The sequence below is a fragment of the Lichenostomus cassidix genome, unplaced genomic scaffold, assembly GCF_008360975.1.
Source record: "Lichenostomus cassidix isolate B80296 unplaced genomic scaffold, HeHo_3.0 HiC_scaffold_40, whole genome shotgun sequence".
Lineage (NCBI taxonomy): Eukaryota > Metazoa > Chordata > Aves > Passeriformes > Meliphagidae > Lichenostomus > Lichenostomus cassidix.
Window position 1 is genome coordinate 2,058,550 of NW_028147459.1, and position 16,826 is coordinate 2,075,375.

At 64.4% G+C, this 16,826-nt stretch overlaps 5 protein-coding genes across 7 annotated transcripts; 2 read left to right on the forward strand and 3 right to left on the reverse strand.

Annotated features, from left to right (window-relative positions):
- The first annotated feature begins 277 nt into the window (after positions 1-277).
- LOC146422518 (uncharacterized) lies at positions 278-3,446 on the forward strand. Its single transcript, XM_085046610.1, has 8 exons — positions 278-645; positions 790-1,974; positions 2,060-2,137; positions 2,211-2,322; positions 2,412-2,557; positions 2,652-2,728; positions 2,831-2,904; positions 3,029-3,446. The coding sequence occupies exons 1-8, from the start codon at positions 376-378 to the stop codon at positions 3,109-3,111; spliced, it is 2,025 nt and encodes a 674-aa protein (XP_084902736.1). The 5' UTR covers positions 278-375; the 3' UTR covers positions 3,112-3,446.
- LOC146422519 (U8 snoRNA-decapping enzyme-like) lies at positions 3,395-4,895 on the reverse strand. The gene is made up of 3 exons (XM_085046557.1): positions 4,689-4,895; positions 4,328-4,612; positions 3,395-3,737 (listed from the first exon to the last, which is right to left on the reverse strand). The coding sequence occupies exons 1-3, from the start codon at positions 4,866-4,868 to the stop codon at positions 3,522-3,524; spliced, it is 681 nt and encodes a 226-aa protein (XP_084902683.1). The 5' UTR covers positions 4,869-4,895; the 3' UTR covers positions 3,395-3,521.
- Positions 4,896-5,504: 609 nt separating this feature from the next.
- Positions 5,505-8,278, reverse strand: LOC146422520 (N-alpha-acetyltransferase 10-like). Its single transcript, XM_085046552.1, has 8 exons — positions 8,126-8,278; positions 7,504-7,602; positions 7,119-7,177; positions 6,946-6,991; positions 6,313-6,428; positions 6,170-6,214; positions 5,943-6,027; positions 5,505-5,832 (listed from the first exon to the last, which is right to left on the reverse strand). The coding sequence occupies exons 1-8, from the start codon at positions 8,144-8,146 to the stop codon at positions 5,602-5,604; spliced, it is 702 nt and encodes a 233-aa protein (XP_084902678.1). The 5' UTR covers positions 8,147-8,278; the 3' UTR covers positions 5,505-5,601.
- A 276-nt stretch (positions 8,279-8,554) lies between these two features.
- Positions 8,555-10,954, reverse strand: HSD17B10 (hydroxysteroid 17-beta dehydrogenase 10). Its single transcript, XM_085046539.1, has 6 exons — positions 10,788-10,954; positions 10,541-10,705; positions 9,785-9,949; positions 9,420-9,548; positions 9,234-9,342; positions 8,555-9,152 (listed from the first exon to the last, which is right to left on the reverse strand). Exons 1-6 carry the CDS (start codon positions 10,809-10,811, stop codon positions 8,962-8,964), a joined length of 783 nt encoding a protein of 260 aa, XP_084902665.1. The 5' UTR covers positions 10,812-10,954; the 3' UTR covers positions 8,555-8,961.
- Positions 10,955-11,619: 665 nt separating this feature from the next.
- On the forward strand, positions 11,620-16,813 carry PFKFB1 (6-phosphofructo-2-kinase/fructose-2,6-biphosphatase 1). 3 transcript variants are annotated; one of them, XM_085046468.1, is made up of 14 exons: positions 11,620-12,161; positions 12,567-12,692; positions 12,765-12,861; positions 12,944-13,010; positions 13,103-13,177; positions 14,069-14,125; positions 14,241-14,362; positions 14,447-14,654; positions 15,320-15,466; positions 15,539-15,643; positions 15,725-15,854; positions 15,948-16,010; positions 16,510-16,574; positions 16,701-16,813. In XM_085046468.1, the coding sequence occupies exons 1-14, from the start codon at positions 12,134-12,136 to the stop codon at positions 16,758-16,760; spliced, it is 1,350 nt and encodes a 449-aa protein (XP_084902594.1). In that variant the 5' UTR covers positions 11,620-12,133; the 3' UTR covers positions 16,761-16,813. The 3 variants fall into 3 exon arrangements, with proteins under 3 accessions (XP_084902594.1, XP_084902595.1, XP_084902593.1); XM_085046469.1 differs by lacking the exon at positions 11,620-12,161 and adding an exon at positions 12,189-12,302; XM_085046467.1 differs by lacking the exon at positions 11,620-12,161 and adding an exon at positions 12,196-12,340.
- Positions 16,814-16,826: the final 13 nt, after the last annotated feature.

The following is a 16,826-nucleotide window of genomic DNA, read 5'->3' on the forward strand; positions in this document are numbered from 1 at the left end:
GGTATCAGTCCTCCAGCAGTCACTGAGGGGGTCGCAGTCCCTCAGGTGACAGCGGGCGGGGGTCCCGCTCCCTCCGCGCTCCTCCAGCCCCTCACGGCGGGGGCGGGGCGTGGCCTCTCCCCTCACGCCGGGGCTTTCGCGCCTCCCGCACGTGGGCTCCTCACGCTGCGCATGCGCGCGGCTCCCCCGCCCCGCCCACCGAGGCTCCCCGAGCCCGCCAAAGAGGCGCGCGCCCATTGGCTGCTCCTTTCCCGCCCTCCCCGCGTGACGGGCGTCGCTATGGCAACCGGCCAATGGGCAGCGCGCGCGTGACGAGCGGGTGGGCGGGGCTCCGGCGGCGGCAGCGCGCGCGCTTTTTCGGCCGCTGCTTCGGCCATGGCGGGTGCCGGAGCCGCCGCCATGAGCGGGGCCGGGGCCGGGGCCGACCGGCCTCCCCCGGCCAAGCTCCGCCGCCTGGACGAGCCCACCGGGACGGGCCCTGCCGCTGCCGTTAGCCGCGGGGAGACGGCCCGTTCCCCAACCCCCGGCGGAGGTCGCGGTGAGGGCCGCGGCGCGCGCGCGCGGGGCGAAGGGTCCGGGCATGCGCGGGGCGGCGGAGGGGACGCGCTGACGCCCTCTGGCGGCGGCCCGGAGATGGCGGCCTCGGCCGGGGAAGGGATGGAGAGCAGCGGGGAGAGGATGGAGAGCACCGGGGAGAGGATGGAGAGCAGCGGGGAGAGGATGGAGAGCAGCGGGGAGAGGATGGAGAGCAGCGGGGAGAGGATGGAGAGCAGCGGGGAGAGGATGGAGAGCAGCGGGGAGAGGATGGAGAGCACCGGGGAGAGGATGGAGAGCACCGGGGAGGGCACGGTGGGGCCGAAGAGCACCGGAGAGGCCGTGGGCATCCTGGAGACCACCGAGGAGGGCCTGGAGACCATCACCACCCACTGCTTGGAGCAAGATAAAGAGGGCATGGACACTACTGGAGAGGTTACAGAGGGCCTGGAGACCACCGGTGGGCTCCGGGGGAGTGTGGAGACCACCAGTACCGAGTGCTTGGAGCAGGAAAAAGGGTGTTTGGATACCAGCGGTGAGGCCATGGAGGACGTGGAGATTGCTGTCACAGACTCCTCAGAGCAGGACAGGGATGTCCTGGAGACTTCCATGGAATCCAGGGGAAGCCTGGAGATCACCAGAGAGGCCACGGGCGGTTTGGAGACCACCAGGGAGGTCACGGCGAGCTTCGGGACCACCAACGGGCGCAAAGGGAGCCTGGAGACGGCTGTCACTCGCTGCTTGGAGCAAGGGAGAAGGAGCAGAGGGGGCCTGGAGACCACCACCAAGGCCCTGGGGAGCGTGGAGAGCGATGCTTCCCCCGGTGGGAGCGTGAAAAGCACCAGCAGGCGCAAGGGGAAGACCCCCGTGAGGCCCAAGGGGTGTGCGGAGACTGTCAGTACCCAGTGCTTGGACTGGGAGAGAAGTGGGAAGGGGGACCTGGAGACCACCAGCGAGGTCTTGGGGGACATGGAGACCACCAGGGAGGACACAGGGATCCTGGAGACCACCATCATTGGCCACGTGAAGCGGGACAGAGAGCAAAAAGGAGGGCTGGAGACCACCACGGAGGCCGAGGAGGGTCTGGAGCCAACCCCCACAGCCTGTGTGGGGCAGAGCCGGGGTGGCCCGGGGCTCCCAGACCTCGTGGGGGTCCCAGAGCCCGCGGGGGTCCCTGTCCCCAAGGAGCACGTGGCCGAGGAGAGCGCGGTGATCTCCCTGGGCGAGGATGAGGACGAGGAGGAGGAGGAGGAGCGGGATGAAGGCCCGGCGCGGTACCTGGCGGCGCTGGAGGCTGTGCAGCTGGAGCTGGAGGCCGTGGAGGAGGAGGCAGCTCGAGCCTTCCGCCGCCTCCGCGCTCGGTTCTGCCTCCGCCGCCGGCCTCACCTGCAGCGCCGCAACCGCCTCATCCAGCACATCCCCGGCTTCTGGGTCACCGCCGTATCCTTGGGGGGCTGCGATTTGGGGGGTTGGGGGGCACGTGGGAACCTCCAGACGGATCTTTCCTTGACCCCACCGTGCCCAGTTCCTGAACCACCCGCAGCTCTCGGCCATGATCAGCGACCGTGACGAGGACGCGCTGAGCTACATGACGAGTTTGCAGGTGCCTGGATGGGCTTTTGGGGTGGTTTTGGTTTGGGTTTTGTTCCCCTGAGGTAACACACCTGGGCCCGCAGGTGGAGGAGTTCGGCCAGAGCCGCCCCGGGTGCCGCATCCGGTTCTTCTTCAGCGTCAACCCCTATTTCCAGAACGACGTGGTGGCCAAGGAGTTTGTGCGCGGCCCCTCCGGTGGGTGATGGGGGGCAGGGGGGCACCCCCACTTCCTGCAGCCCACGGAGGGGTTAGGGGGGTCACTCCCCGTGTGTTCCTCCTCCCAGGTCACCTGGTGTCCCACTCGACCCCGATCCGGTGGTGGCAAGGGCAGGACCCCCGTTCTCGCCCCCACAAGGGACCCCCAGCCCCCCGCAGCTTCTTCGCGTGGTTTGGGGACCACAGCTTCCCTGCTGGGGACCGTGTGGCTGAGGTGAGCCCAGTGCTCCCAGTAACCCCTCCCAGTGCTCCCAGTAACCCCTCCCAGTGCTCCCAGTTCCCCCCTGACCCCACCGTTTCCCCTCCAGATTATCAAGGAGGAGCTTTGGCCCAACCCACTCCAGTTCTACCTGCTGGGGGAGGGTGCTGAAGGACCCCCTGACAGGTGAGCTCCACCCCCTGGGGGTTTTTGGGGAGATCAGGATGAATCTCCCAGGTTTTTGGGAGGGAACCCCAAAACTTTATCCCGCCACTAACCCTTCCCCAGTGAGAGTGGCGAGGACTGTGTGGTGATCCTGGATGACGACGAGGATGTGCAGGAGATCCCAGATGATGGGGATGGTAAGTGACCTTCCCAACCACCCTGTGGGGACCCCAAAACTGAAGAAATGGGGGTCTGTGACCCCCAAAGTCCTCTTGGAAGGAGAGAAGAGGCTGATTTTGTCCCCCTGACACCCATCCCCAGGCAGTGGTGTGGAAGAGGTCCCGACTGATGAGCCCCCCAACCCCCCCGTGGGACAGAAAGACCCCAGCAGGGGCAGAATCTAACTGGGGGGAGGATTTGGGGGTGCTGCACATCTCCTCCCCCCCGGCATTGCGGGTAATGAGGGGCTGGGGGCCCCCAAAACAGCTCAGGGTGTTTGAAGGCCTTTCACCCCCCACCCCCAAACCTTTCATGACTCCCTCCCAGGGACCCCCAATCTCCCCAGCTCCATCCCCTGGGGGGCTGGGGGTCCCCCCAAATCCCTCCCCAACACACACCACCCACCAGGGCAAAAACACAACCATTTCCTGACCATTTTTGTACATTTTGGGTTAAAAACTTGTAAAATTTTCTTTTTGTATCTAAAAGTATATTATAATAAAGAGAAAGTTTTAACAGAGTCACAGAGACCTCCGTTGAGCCCCAACCCCCCGCAAGGCAATGGGGTCAAGGGTGGATTTTAGGGTGATTTCACTCACTCCACTGGGTCTTTCCCCTCATCTGCCACCGGTGTTGGGCTGAGGGGCTCCCCAAAATCTCGGGGTGTCCATACGGAGTCCGGGGCTGTGGGGAGCTGGACGCCGAGCGTCTGGAGGAACCCCAGGAGCTGCTCCCGAGCGTCACCAGCGAATCGGTTCCGCAGGAACGCCGGGAGCCCCACCCCGAGGGGAACCCGCACCAGCCCCTGCACCTGGGAGGGAAAAAACCCAACGTTTTGGGGATTTGGGACCCCCAGCAGTGCCCCCCCAGCCCCAAAGAGGGGGAGGCACCCAGATCGAGACCCTCTGCCCCATACTGTCTCCGGTACCGATCTCTCCATCAGCCACCCCCACCCCAATAGAACCGGTTCCCTCCTCCATACCCCAGTACCGATTCCCCCCTAATCTGGTCCCGGTATCCCTAGAACCTCTCCTCCTCCGGTACCGGTCACACCCCCCAAGTACGGATTCCCCCCCACGCGTGACCTCACCCCGGTTCCGGACCTCCCCGCAATTCGCTCCCGGTCTCTCCCCGAATGCCGGGTGCAGGTCCCTTCAACCGCACCGGTCCTAGTGATTGTCCCCAGTTCCAGACCGGTCCCGGTGCATCCCCCCGCTTCTCCTGTTCCCGGTGACACCCCCTCCTCCCCCAGCCCGTTTCCAGCCACCAATGTCCATCCTGTTCCCGGTGATCCCCCCTTTCCTCCCCATTCCCATCCCGGTCCCGGTGCCTCCCCCCGGTTCTGTTCCCAGTGACACCCCCTTTCCCCCCCATTCCCACCCGGTCCCGGTGTCCCCCCACCTCCAGCCCGTGCTCGGGCGCTCTGGCCACGCCCTTCTCGAGCGCCTCCAGCTCGTCCAACAGCAGCCGCTTCACGTACAGGTGCGTCACAAGCCCTCCGTTACTCCCGGCGCCGCTCCGCCGCCAGGCGCGCGCCCCGCGGTGGTGCCCAGGCAGGAGACGAACCGTTGCCGCCGCCGGGCCGAGCTCCTCCCGCAGCTCCCTCTCCAGCGCCTCCTCCAGCGGCTCCCCGGGCTTCGCCAGCCCCCCCGGGAAGCCGAACCGCCCATCGAACCGGAGCTGCATCTGCGGGGCCGCGGGGGGATCAGCGGCGGGGGAACCCCGGGCTGGGTCCGTACCGCCCTACCGCCCCCGTACGCACCAGCACGGCGTGTCCCGGCGGCGGGGCCCCGGCGGGGAGCGGTGCGTGGAGCAGCACATGGCAGGCGTGGAGCCAGCCTGTCCCCGTTCCCGCCTCCCCGGCCGCGCTCCGGTCCCCATCCAGGCCCAGCGCCTCGGCCCGGCTCAGCACCGGCGGCGGCTCCTCCCCGCCCGCCCGCATGGTGGCGCTGCAGCTGCGCGGCTCCGCCAATCAGCGGGCAGGACTTGACAGGGGGGCGGAACCACGCCTCCGCCAATCAGCGGGTGAGGGATCGCCGAGGCCACGCCCCCACGCGGAGTCCACCTGTGATTGGGGCGTGACCTAAGGGGCGTGATTAGCATAGGCCACGCCCCCAGCCCGGCTCCCCGCCAGCCCCGGACTGGGGGGAGGAGAAATCCCCCCTGAGTCCCCCCAGACACCCCCGTGTGACCACAAAAAGCCACGAACACCCCCGTGTGACCCCAAAAAGCTACAAACACACCCGTGTGACCCCAAAAAGCCACGAACACCCCCGTGTGACCCCAAAAAGCTACAAACACCCCCGTGTGACCCCAAAAAGCTACAAACACACCCGTGTGACCCCAAAAAGCCACGAACACCCCCGTGTGACCCCAAAAAGCTACAAACACACCCGTGTGACCCCAAAAAAGCTACGACCACCTCCGTGTGACCCCAAAAAGCCATGAACCCCCGTGTGACCCCAAAAAGCCACGACCACCCCCGTGTGACCCCAAAATAGCCACGACCACCCCCGTATGACCCCAAAAAAGCCACGACAACCCCCACATCAGGGCCACGCAGAGACACAGCACAAGCTGGAGAGGGAAGGGCTTTATTGCCCCCCCCAAGCACCAAGGGGGGTCCCCGGGGGGTCCCAGCAGCCTGGGGGTCCCCAGGGGGGTCCCGAGGGTCCCTATGAGGCAGAGTCAGAGGCCTCGGAGCTGTCCTTGACATCGGTGCTCTCGGTGGTCTCGCTGACCTCGCTGACGTCTTTGCTGTCGCCCCCTCCGTCCTCGTGGTGCTGGGGGCCGCTGGGGGGGTGGGAGGGGGGTCCCCCCGAGCCGCAGACCCCATCCCCACCCCGGGGGGGCTCGGTGGGGGCCGGGGGGCGACCCCGCTCCTTCTGCTCCACCTGCTTCCTCAGCTGGGGTGGGCAGAAAAGGGAGTTACTGGGGGAAAAGAGGCTTGGAAGGGTACTGGGGAGGGTGGGGGGGATGCCCCCCAAAAAGTCTGGGGGGGTCTGGGGGTCTCTACCTCGTCTGCCATCTGGGTGAGGTCCCGTTTCATGGCGTACGCATCCTCCCCGTCTGCGTAGTACTTGGGCTCCACCTCGCTGATCCTGCAGCACCACGACACAGGGGGGTGATTTGGGGGGTCTCACACAGCGGGGGGGGGTGTTTAGGGTCGGGGGGCACACAGAGTGGGGTGGTTTTGGGGTGGTGAGACCCCCACCAAACCCCTTTTACCCTCTGCAGACTCACTGGAAGTTGAGAGTGTTGGAGTAGAGGTGCAGAGCTGCCCGGTTGCTATCAAGAACAAACACAGGGGGGTGTTTGGGGGGTTTATTTTGGGGGGTGTTTGGTGTCTGGGGTCCCCCCGGGGTGGGTTTTTTGGGGGGTCTCACCTCTTGCGGACGTGCAGAGACACATATTTGGCGTTGAAGTTCTCGATCATGGCTCGGGACGCCTGGTCCATCAGCTTCTGTGCCAGCCCCAGGCGTCTGTGCGAGCGTTTCACTGCCTGGGGAGACCCCAAAACGGGCTGAGACACCCCTAAAACCTCCGGAGGACCCCCAGAACTCCCCCAGAAACAGTCGGGGGCAGCCCAAAAACCCCCCTGGCTGGGGGACCCTAAAAAATCCCAAAAAAAAAAAAAATCACAAACCAACCCAGGTGTTACTGGAAGTGTTTCACCACCTGGGGGTCCCCAAATCCACCCAAGACACCCAAAAAACTGCAGGGCACCCCAAAAACTACCCCACACCCCCAGGGCATCCCCAGATCCTGGTTCCCAAAAAGCCCCCAAAGCCTCAGACCTCCTCAATGAGACCCCAAAAGCCCTTAAAGAGCCATAAGGCCTTCCAAGAGCACCCTAAAACCCATCAAGTGACCTTAAAGTGCACCCCAAGTGCTCAGACCCCATCCAAGAGCCTCCTAAACCCCTCAGGTGACCCCAAAGACCCCCAAGGAGCCCCCCCCAAACCCCGTGAGCTATTCCAAGAGCACCCCAAACCCCCCCAGGCCCTGCCCTGCCCTACCAGGGACGTGATGTGTCCGTGTGGGACGTCATCGGGATCCTCCTCCCTGCACAAACACCGGGGGGAAGGTGAGCAGGGAAGGGGTTAAATCCCCAAATCCCATCGGCAACGCCCCCCCAGACCCTCCCAAACCCCAGGAGAAGGTGGGGAAGGACCCCCCAGCCCACACTCACATCTTGGCCAGGACGTATCCCACGATCTTCCCGTTCTCGTCCTCGGCGATGTAGGAGAGCTGAGGGGGAAAAGGGGCCAGGTGACCCTGGGGGGAATTCCAGGTGCTCCTGGGGAGGGATCCAGGGATTTCGGGGGGGGAAACTCCCTCGTTGGGGAGGGGGAAAGGATCCAGGGACTCCTGGGGGAAATCCAGGAGCCCAGGGGGAAGATCCAGGTGTTTGAGGTGGGGAAAATCCAAGGGAGGGAAATTCAAGTGAGGGGTTTAGGACCCCAGCGAGGGGAAAGCCCATGGTGGGGGATGATCCAGGTGTTCCAGAGGGGATCCAGGTGTGCCAGGAGTTAGGAAAGCAGCCAGGTGTGCCAGGGGCGGGTCCCGGGCCGCACCTGGGGCCAGGAGAGGCCGTGGTAGAAGTAATATTTCATCTGGTAGTTCTCGGGCAGGCAGAGCAGGTTGCAGTGCTGCATGTTCATCAGGTCCTCGGGCTGCCGGGGGAGCGGGAGTCAGGGCGGGGGTGACCCCGGGGGGACCCAGCACGGGGGGATCTCTCAGACCCCTCCGGACCACCGGACACAGCTCAGAGCCCCAAAATGACCACCCCGGTTCCCCCTCCCCGAGACCCGGTACTGCCCTTCCGAGCCCCTCAAGCGGCCGGTACCCTCCTCAGACACCCCATGGGACTCCGGTAACCCCTTCCCCAAGCCCGGTATCCCTCCCAGAGCTCCCGTAAGACGCCGGTTCCCCCTTCTTGAGGGCCGGTAAAGCACCTGCCGGAGCCGCGTCCCCACCTCACACTCCTCAGGAGATCCCAGTTCTCCCAGTCCAGGGCCCGGTGTTCCCCTCAGACCCCTCCCAGGGCCCGGTGTTCCCCTCAGACGCCTCCCAAGGCCCGGTGTTCCCCTCAGACCTCCCCGCCAGGCCCCGGTATCCCCGACAGTTCCCTTCCCGCTCCCCGGCTCCCACCCGCCAAGCCCCAGCTGAGCCCCGCTGACTCCCCAGGCCGCCCACCCGTGCGTTGCGGATGTTCATGGCTGCGGCGGCCCGGTGCCGGTGGCGTTTCCCGCTCCCGTTTCTGCTCCCCGCTCCCGGCGCCGCTCCCGGTCCCGATCCTGCTCCCGGTCCCCTCACGAGCCACTTCCGCCGGAAGTTCCTCTCCGGCCAATCAGCGCTGAGCCCGCCCACCCCTCCGTGCCTCCCTGCTCCCGGTGTACTGACAGGCGCATCAGCCAATCAGCGAACAGATGGCGGTGCCAAGCCCCGCCCCGCAGCCGCCTTTACCCTCAGCCAATCAGAGGCGAGTTCCGCGGGCGGGGGCGGGCTTTGTCCTCCCACTCCCCCTTCGCCACCCAATCAGATCTGGCGGCGCTGATGATTGACAGCGGCACGAGCCAATGGGGAGGGAGGAAAGGCGGGGCAGCGCAGAGCTCGGGGGCCGCGTGGGCGAACACGCTTTATTGCGATGGGGGAGGGGCTCCGGGGAGGGACAGGGGGTCCCGGGGGTCTCACGGAGGTTCCCACGCTCGGGGGGGCTCGGGGTGGCCTCCCCACTCCTGAGCAGGGCCCTCATCCCATCTTCCCGGAGGGCCTCATGGTCACATTCCTGGGGTTCGTCCCCAAATCCCAGGGTGGCTCCACTCATGTGGTGTCCCCATTCGGGGAGGGGGTTGTGTCCACTCGGGAGGGGCTCGTGTCCACTCAGAGGGGAGTGTCCCCCACTCACAGCGTGCCCCCAGTCCTTGTCCCCGCAGCGTTCCCATCCTGGAGTGTGCCCGGAGAGCGTCCAGCCACAGCGTCCATCCCTGCTCTCCATCCCCGGCAGAATTCGGGGAGGCGATCCCCGAAACTCAGGGCTGCATGCGCAGCGCCCCGTCCAGCCTCACCACCTCCCCGTTGATCATGGGGTTTTCGGCCAGCGCCTGCACCAGGTGGGCATATTCGGCAGGATCCCCCAGCCGGGAGGGGAAAGGCACTTGCTGTCCCAAAAAGTTCCGCACCTTCTCGGGCAAACCGGCCAGCAGCGGGGTGGAGAACAGCCCTGGGGAGCCCCAAAAGCAGGGGGTGAACGGAGGCACTCCCCCACCTCATCCCCCACAGCCAGGTGTCCCCGTGGCCCTACCTGGGGCAATGGTCACCACGCGGATGCCCAGCGGGGCCAGGTCCCGGGCGATGGGCAGCGTCATGCCCACGATGCCACCCTTGGAGGCTGAATAGGCTGCTTGACCCACCTGTGGGGAGGACATGTGGACATTGCAGGGTTCCCTGACCCCCCTGGTGGCTCTCAGGGTCCCCAGGGGTCCCTTACCTGTCCCTCGAAGGCAGCCACGCTGGCGGTGTTGACCACAAGCCCGCGGTGGCCATCGGCGTCAGGCTTGTTCTGGCTCATCAGCTGGGCGCTGAGGCGGATCACGTTGAAGGTGCCCACCAGGTTCACCTGGGGGATGGACAGGGGTTTGGGGAGGGTCTTGTGGGCACCACCAAACCCCGCTGATACCCCATAGCCCCCCGTGCTGTGCTGGGAACACCTGCGACCCCCAAAGTCCCCACAGCCAGCCCATTGACCACTGACCCCCCACATTCACCCCACTGACCACTGACCCCCCACATTCACCCCATTGTCCCATGACCCCACAATCCCATCGTCCAGGGACCCCCAAGCCCCCCACTCACGTTGATGACCTTCTGGAAATCCTCCAGGTCGTGCACTTTGTCCTTCTTGCTGTTGTAGGTCTTGACGGCGATGCCGATGCCGGCGCAGTTCACGGCCAGGTCCAGGCGGCCAAACTGCTTCTGGGCCACGGCCAGCGCTGACCCCACCTCAGCAGGAGAGGTCACCTGGGGGCGAAGGGGCCACCGAGGGGTGGTGTCACCAATGGGGTCATGTTGGGACATCACTGGTGGAGTTCAGGTGGGATGGCAGCGTTGGGGTTAATGGGGGATGTCACCGGACATGATCTGTGGGGTCAAGGTGGTCCCACATCAGTGTGGTCACCTTCTTAGCTGAGGTCACCTGGGGACAAGGGGACCATGTTGAGGTGGGATGTCACCTGCAAGGTCAAGGTGACCCCCAATTCCTCAGCCAAGGTCACCTCCAGGGTCAAGGTGGCCCCAAGTCGAGGGGGATGATGTCACCAGTGGGGTCAAGGAGGTCCCCACCTGCTCAACCGAGGCCACCTGTGGCATCAAGGGGACCCCACATTTAGGTGGGATGTCACCTGAGGGGCCAAAGATCACCAGGTGACCTCAAGGTGGCCCCACATTTAGCGGGAATATCAACAGTGGGGTCAACCTGGCCCCACATCAAGGCGGGATGTCACCGGCGGGGTCCAGGTGGCCCCGTGCTGAGCTGCGACCTCACCGCTGGGGACAAGGTGGGACACCACTGTTGGAAACTGTGGAGAAGCCCCCGCAGCCCCCCGTGCTCACGTCGGCGGGGGCGAAGGCGCAGTGGTCGCCCAGCTCCTGGGCCAGCTGGCCCCCGGCGGAATTGGGCAAATCCAGCAGCACCACCCGCGCCTCGCGCTGCACCAGCCGCTCCACCGTGGCTCGGCCCAGCCCGGAGCCGCCGCCGGTCACCAGCGCCACCAAGCCCTGGGAAAGGGGAGAGAAAGGGGGTCAGCGAGGAGGGGAGACCCCCGCGCACATCCCCGGGGTCCGCGGGGCGCTCCGGTACCTTCACGCTGCGAATCGCCGCCATCGCCGCCGTCCGGCCAATGCCCGCGGGGGGCGGCACCGGGGAGGGGCGGGGGAGGGACGGGGAGGGACGGGGAGGGACTGGGGAGGGACTGGGGGGACACCAGGGGGATGGACGAGGGGAGAGACTCAGAGGAGGGACCGGGGAGGGACAGGGGAGGGACCAGGGAGGGACTGGGGAGGGACTGGAGTGGGTGGCATCGGAGGAAGACCTAGGGGGACACCGGGGGATTGGAGAGGGACCGGGGGGATGGACCAGGGGAGAGATTCAGAGGAAGGACCGGAGAGGGGCGGGGGAAGGATGGGGAGGGGCCGGGGCGGGACTGGGGAGGACCTATAGGGACGCCGAGAGATGGACAAAGGAGGGACCAAGGGAGGGACGGGGGAGGGACCGAGGGAGGGACAGAGGAGAGACCGGGGGGACACCAGGGGGATGGACGAGGGGAGAGACTCAGAGGAGGGACCGGGGCGGGACGGGAGACAGGGACCCGGATGGACGAGGGGAGACGGAGGGACCGGGGCGGGACTGGGGGAGGACCTAGGGGGACACCATGGGATGGACAAAGGAGGGACCGGAGTGACACCGGGGGTTGGGCCAAAGGAGGGTTTGGGGGTGGGACCGGGGGAGAACCTGGGGGGACACCGAGGGATGGAGGGAGGGATCGGGCGGGGCGGGGGGACACGAGTGGGGAATCCCGGTGGGAGGGGAGCTGGATGAGGGGGTTCCCCAGGCCGAGCGAGGAGGGCCAGGGAGCCCCCCGAAGGGTGACCGAGGTGCTGAGGGTCCCCCAGACCGGCTGGGGGGTCTGGAGGGGTCCCATGTGCCCCCATTGCGGGGATCCCGAAACCCTTTTTCTCCTCATCCCTGTGACTAAAGACCCCAAGAGGGGAAAATTGGGACCCCCGAAGGGGCAGGATTGAGACATTCAAGGGGAGGGGGACCAGGACCCCAAAGAAACAGGATGGGGAGCCCTGAGGGGACAAATCCGATCCCCCGGGGGGTGGCATTGGGACTCCCAGGGGGACAATTCCAGCCCCGCCAAGGGGTCCGGATTGTGACCCCACGGAGGACAAGGTCACCCGGGGAGGGGGATCACCACTCCAAGGGAACAAGGATTGAGATCCCCACGGGGAACGGGACCAGGACCGCCAGGGGGACAAGGCTGAGCCCCCAAGGTGACAGGGTCAAGTGTCCATGGGGGGGCCCCAGTGGCCCCCCCTTATCCCCTCGTCCCTCCCAGCCCGGCCAGCAGCCAGGGTATAACGTTACCTCCGACCTTCCCGGGGGGCACCGGCAGCACCCTCCCGTCCCCCCCAACCCCAAAAATGGAGGAGAAATCCCCCAAAATCCCAGGTACAAGGGACAGAGGGTGAGTTCTGAAAGGGTTGGGACACCGAGGGTGACCGCGGGGACACTGACCGGGGGCGGGGGAAGAGGCAGGGACATGGCGGCGACATCGGAGCGGCTGGCAAGGACCCCTCCCCGGAAAAAAACGTGGGTGGCCCTTTGCACCCCTGGAGTGAGACGGGGATGTAAGTGTGGGGAGGGGGAATTTGGGGAGGGGTACCAGAATTCTGTCCTGAGGGGGAGAAATCCCCCCCAACACCCCCCTGCTTGAGGGGGGATTTTCCCCCTTAAGATCAGGTGGTTCTACCCCAATTTGCGGCGGATGAGGGATTTGGGGGTGCAAACACAATTGGGGGAGCCTGGGGGGGTAACAGTGTTTTAAAACCCCCCCAAAATGCCTCCCCCCCACAGCCTCCGTGCCTCAGTTTACCAACTGCCCCACCATGGTGATCCTGGTGGGTTTACCTGCCCGCGGCAAAACCTACATGTCCCGAAAACTCACCCGCTACCTGAACTGGATCGGCACCCCGACACGGGGTGAGTATTTTTGGGGAGGGGGGGGGTGAAAGGTTTGGGGACCCCCTCCAATCCCCCCCGATCCCCCCGCAGTGTTCAACGTGGGTGAATACCGGCGGGAAGCTGTCCCCAAATACAAGAACTACGAGTTCTTCCGTCACGACAACCCCGAGGGAGTGGAAATCCGCAAGTAAGAGGGGTGGGGGGGCGTTTTTGGGGTGCATTTTGGGGGGGCAGAGCCGAGGGATACACCCCCCTCCCCAAATTCCCAGGCACTGCGCGCTGGCTGCTCTGAACGACGTCCGCACCTACCTGAGCAATGAGGAGGGGCAGGTGGCGGTAAGAGACCCCCACCCCAAAAAAAAAAAAAATTAACGACCCCCCACGCCAAATATTTGGGTTTTTTCAAATTTCCCTCCCAACCCCCGCAGGTTTTCGATGCCACCAACACGACGCGGGAACGGCGGGAAGTGATCCTGCAGTTTGCCAAGGAAAATGGGTATAAGGTAGAATTTGGGGGATCTTTAGGAGGCTCACGAGGTGTTTTGGGGGGTTTGAGGGGGTGGCAGAGGGGGTTGGGGGGGTCTGGAGCACATTGGGAGGGTAGCAATGTTTTGGGGGTGTCACAGCATGGGGGGTGGCAGTGATTTGGGGGTGTCCTCGATATGGGGGAGGGGTGACACTGACCATAATATGGAGGAGTGGCACTGATTTGGGGGGCTGCAGCACATGGGGGGTGGTGACACTGGTTTGGGGGTGTCACAGCAGGGGGGGTGGCATTGATTGGGGGATTGCAGCATATGGGGGGACGGTTGCAGTGATTTGGGGGTGTCACAGCATGGGGGGTGACAGTGATTTGGGGGTGTCACAGCATGGGGGGTGACAGTTTTGGGGCGCTCACAGCATGGTGGGGGCAGTGACAATAACTCTGGGGGGGTTGGCACTGTTTTGGGGGTGTGCACAGTATGGGGGGGTGGGCAGTGACACGATTTTGGAGTGTCCCCAATATGGGGGTGTGACACATGGGGGGGCAGTGGCACTGATTTGGAGATGTCACAACACGGGGGAAGGGTGGCATTCTTCTGGGGGTGTCACAGCATGAAATGACATGGAGTTGGGGGTGTCACAACATGGCGGGGGTGGCACCGATTTGAAAATATCCACAGTATGGGGAGTGGTGGCACTGTGGCACTGGTTTGGGGGTGTCACAGCATGAAAGTGACACTGATTTGGAGGTGTCACAACACGGGGGAGGGGTGGCACTGTTCTGGGGGTGTCACAGCATGAAAGTGACACTGATTTGGAGGTGTCACAACACGGGGGAGGGGTGGCATTGTTCTGGGGGTGTCACAGCATGGGGGAGCCACTGGTGCCCCCCCTTTTCCCCTCCCCTGCAGGTCCTGTTCGTCGAGTCCATCTGTGACGACCCCAACATCATCGAGGAGAACATCAAGGTGAGACCCCGGGCGGGGGTGTGACAACAGGGACCTGCAGGTGACAACCGGGGCTGGGGACATGCGGGAAGCTCTGTGCCCCCCAAAAGCTGTGCCCACCCCCCAAATTCCCCAGCAAGTGAAGCTGAGCAGCCCCGACTACAAGGGCCACGCGCAGGACGAGGCAGTGGCCGATTTCCTGAAACGCATCGACTGTTACAAGGCCACCTATGAGCCCCTGGACGACGAGCTGGACAGGTGACCCCCACCCTGCGCCCCCTCCCCACCCCACCAGGCCTGGGGACACCCCCTGCCCTAACTGGGGTCCCCCTGCTCCCCCAGCGGGCTGTCCTACATCAAGATCTTCGACGTTGGGGTGAGGTACCTGGCCAACCGGGTGCAGGGCCACGTGCAGAGCCGCACCGTCTACTACCTGATGAACATCCACGTCACGCCACGCTCCATCTACCTGAGCCGCCACGGAGAGAGCCAGCTCAACCTGCTGGGACGCATCGGGGGGGACTCGGGGCTGTCCCCTCGTGGGCAGCAGGTGGGGCTGGGGGGGAAAGAGCCAGCTCAACCTGAGGGGACACACTGGGGGGACTCGGGGTTGTCCCCTCGTGGGCAGCAGGTGTGGCTGGGGGGCTCAGGTGCATCGGGGGGGACTTGGGGCTCTCACCTTGTGGGCAGCAGGTGGGGCTGGGGGGCTCAGGTGCATCACGGGACACTCAGGGTTGTCCCCTCGTGGGCACCAGGTGGGGCTGGGGGGGGGGACAGGTGGGGTGTGGGGCAGGGCTGCAGGAGGCCACGCCCAGCAGTCACCCCAGGTGATAATGGGGTGGAGCTAACGGGTCAGACCACACCCATAAAGGGGCGTGGCTTCACCTGTCAACACCATCCAGTCCATATACAGGTGTGGCAATAAAGGGGTGGGGCCAGGAAGCAGGCCACACCCACTGGGCAGAACCTTGCCCTGTCCAAGAGGTGGGGCTCAGACAGAAAGCCACACCTACAAGGGGTGGGACTCAAGAACACCACACCCTTTATGGGCGTGGCTAACACAGCACACCCACAAAGGGGCAGGGCTTAGACCACACTCCATATTCCCACCTCCATCCCTTACTATGGGGTGAGCACTGTGCCTCACCAGGGTCAGGGACAGCCACGCCCAATGGCCACACCCAACAGCCACACCCTCATCCCCACCCCTCCCAGTACGCCCAGGCGCTGGCCCAGTTCATCCGCGGGCAGAACATCCGCGAGCTGAAGGTGTGGACCAGCCACATGAAACGCACCATCGAGACGGCCGAGGCGCTGGGCGTGCCCTACGAGCAGTGGAAAGCCCTCAACGAGATCGACGCCGTGAGCCCCGTTTTTGGGGAGGGAGGGACACCCCAAAACCTCCCTCAAACCCCCAACGCCCCTGTCCCTTAGGGGATCTGTGAGGAGATGACCTACGAGGAGATCCAGGAGCATTACCCCAAGGAGTTTGCGCTGCGCGATCAGGACAAGTATCGCTACCGCTACCCCAGGGGCGAGGTAACCCCAAAACCTCCTGTGGGACACACCTGGGGAGGGCGGAGCAGGGTTTTGGGGACCCACCCTGACCCCCCTCCCCAGTCCTACGAGGACCTGGTGCAGCGGCTGGAGCCTGTCATCATGGAACTGGAGAGGCAGGAGAACGTCCTGGTCATCTGCCACCAGGCTGTCATGCGCTGCCTGCTGGCCTATTTCCTGGACAAGAGCGCAAGTGAGGCCTTGGGGACAGTCTGGGGACAGTGTGGGGACAGCTGGGGACACCCCAGAACTGCTGTGCCCCCCTCACTCTCTTAACCCCCCCTAGATGAGCTGCCTTACCTCAAGTGCCCCCTGCACACGGTGCTAAAGCTGACCCCTGTGGCCTATGGTGAGTGGGGCTGTGTCCCCCAAAAAGAGGGGACTGTACCCCAATAACAGTGGACTGTCCCCCAAGTGTCCCTCCCCAGAATGGGAACAATCTCCCCCCAATGGGGACAATCTCTTCCAATACCCCAGCATAAAAAATGGACAATCATGCCAAGATGGGACACTACCCCCAGTGTCCCACCCAAAAATGGGGACAATCCCTCCCCAAAATGGGACTGTTCCTCCTAGTGTCCCTCCCAGAAACAGGGACGAATCCCCCAAAATGGGACTGTTCGCCATGTCCCTTCCCAAAATGGGGAGGGTCTCCACTCACAGGTGACCACCATCTGTGGTGTCCCGCCCCAAAATGGGGACAGAAGGTGACTTCCCCCAGTGTCCAGCCTAAAACAAAGACAATTTCCCTCAAAAGACCACAGCCCCAGTATCCTTCCCCAAAATGGGGACCAAATCCCCCCCAAGTCCCCCCCAGCTCCAGCTAGGTCCTCTTTCTCTGGAACCAGGATGTGAGATCGAGTCCATCTTCCTCAACATCGAAGCAGTGAACACCCACCGTGCACGGCCCCAGGTGAGGACCCCCAACCCCAAATCCACCCCAAAAAGAGGGAGCAAATCTCATTAAAACCCCCCAGAGATGAGGAGGGGCTAGATTTTGGGGAGATCCCCAAAACCCCACATCTTCTTCACCCCACAGAACGTCGACATCAACCGCACCGCAGCCGATGCGCTGAACACCGTACCTGAGCACTTCTGAGGGGTCCCAGGGACAACGGGGGGTCTCCCCTAAATTAAACCTCATACAACAAAGCTGGAGATGCAC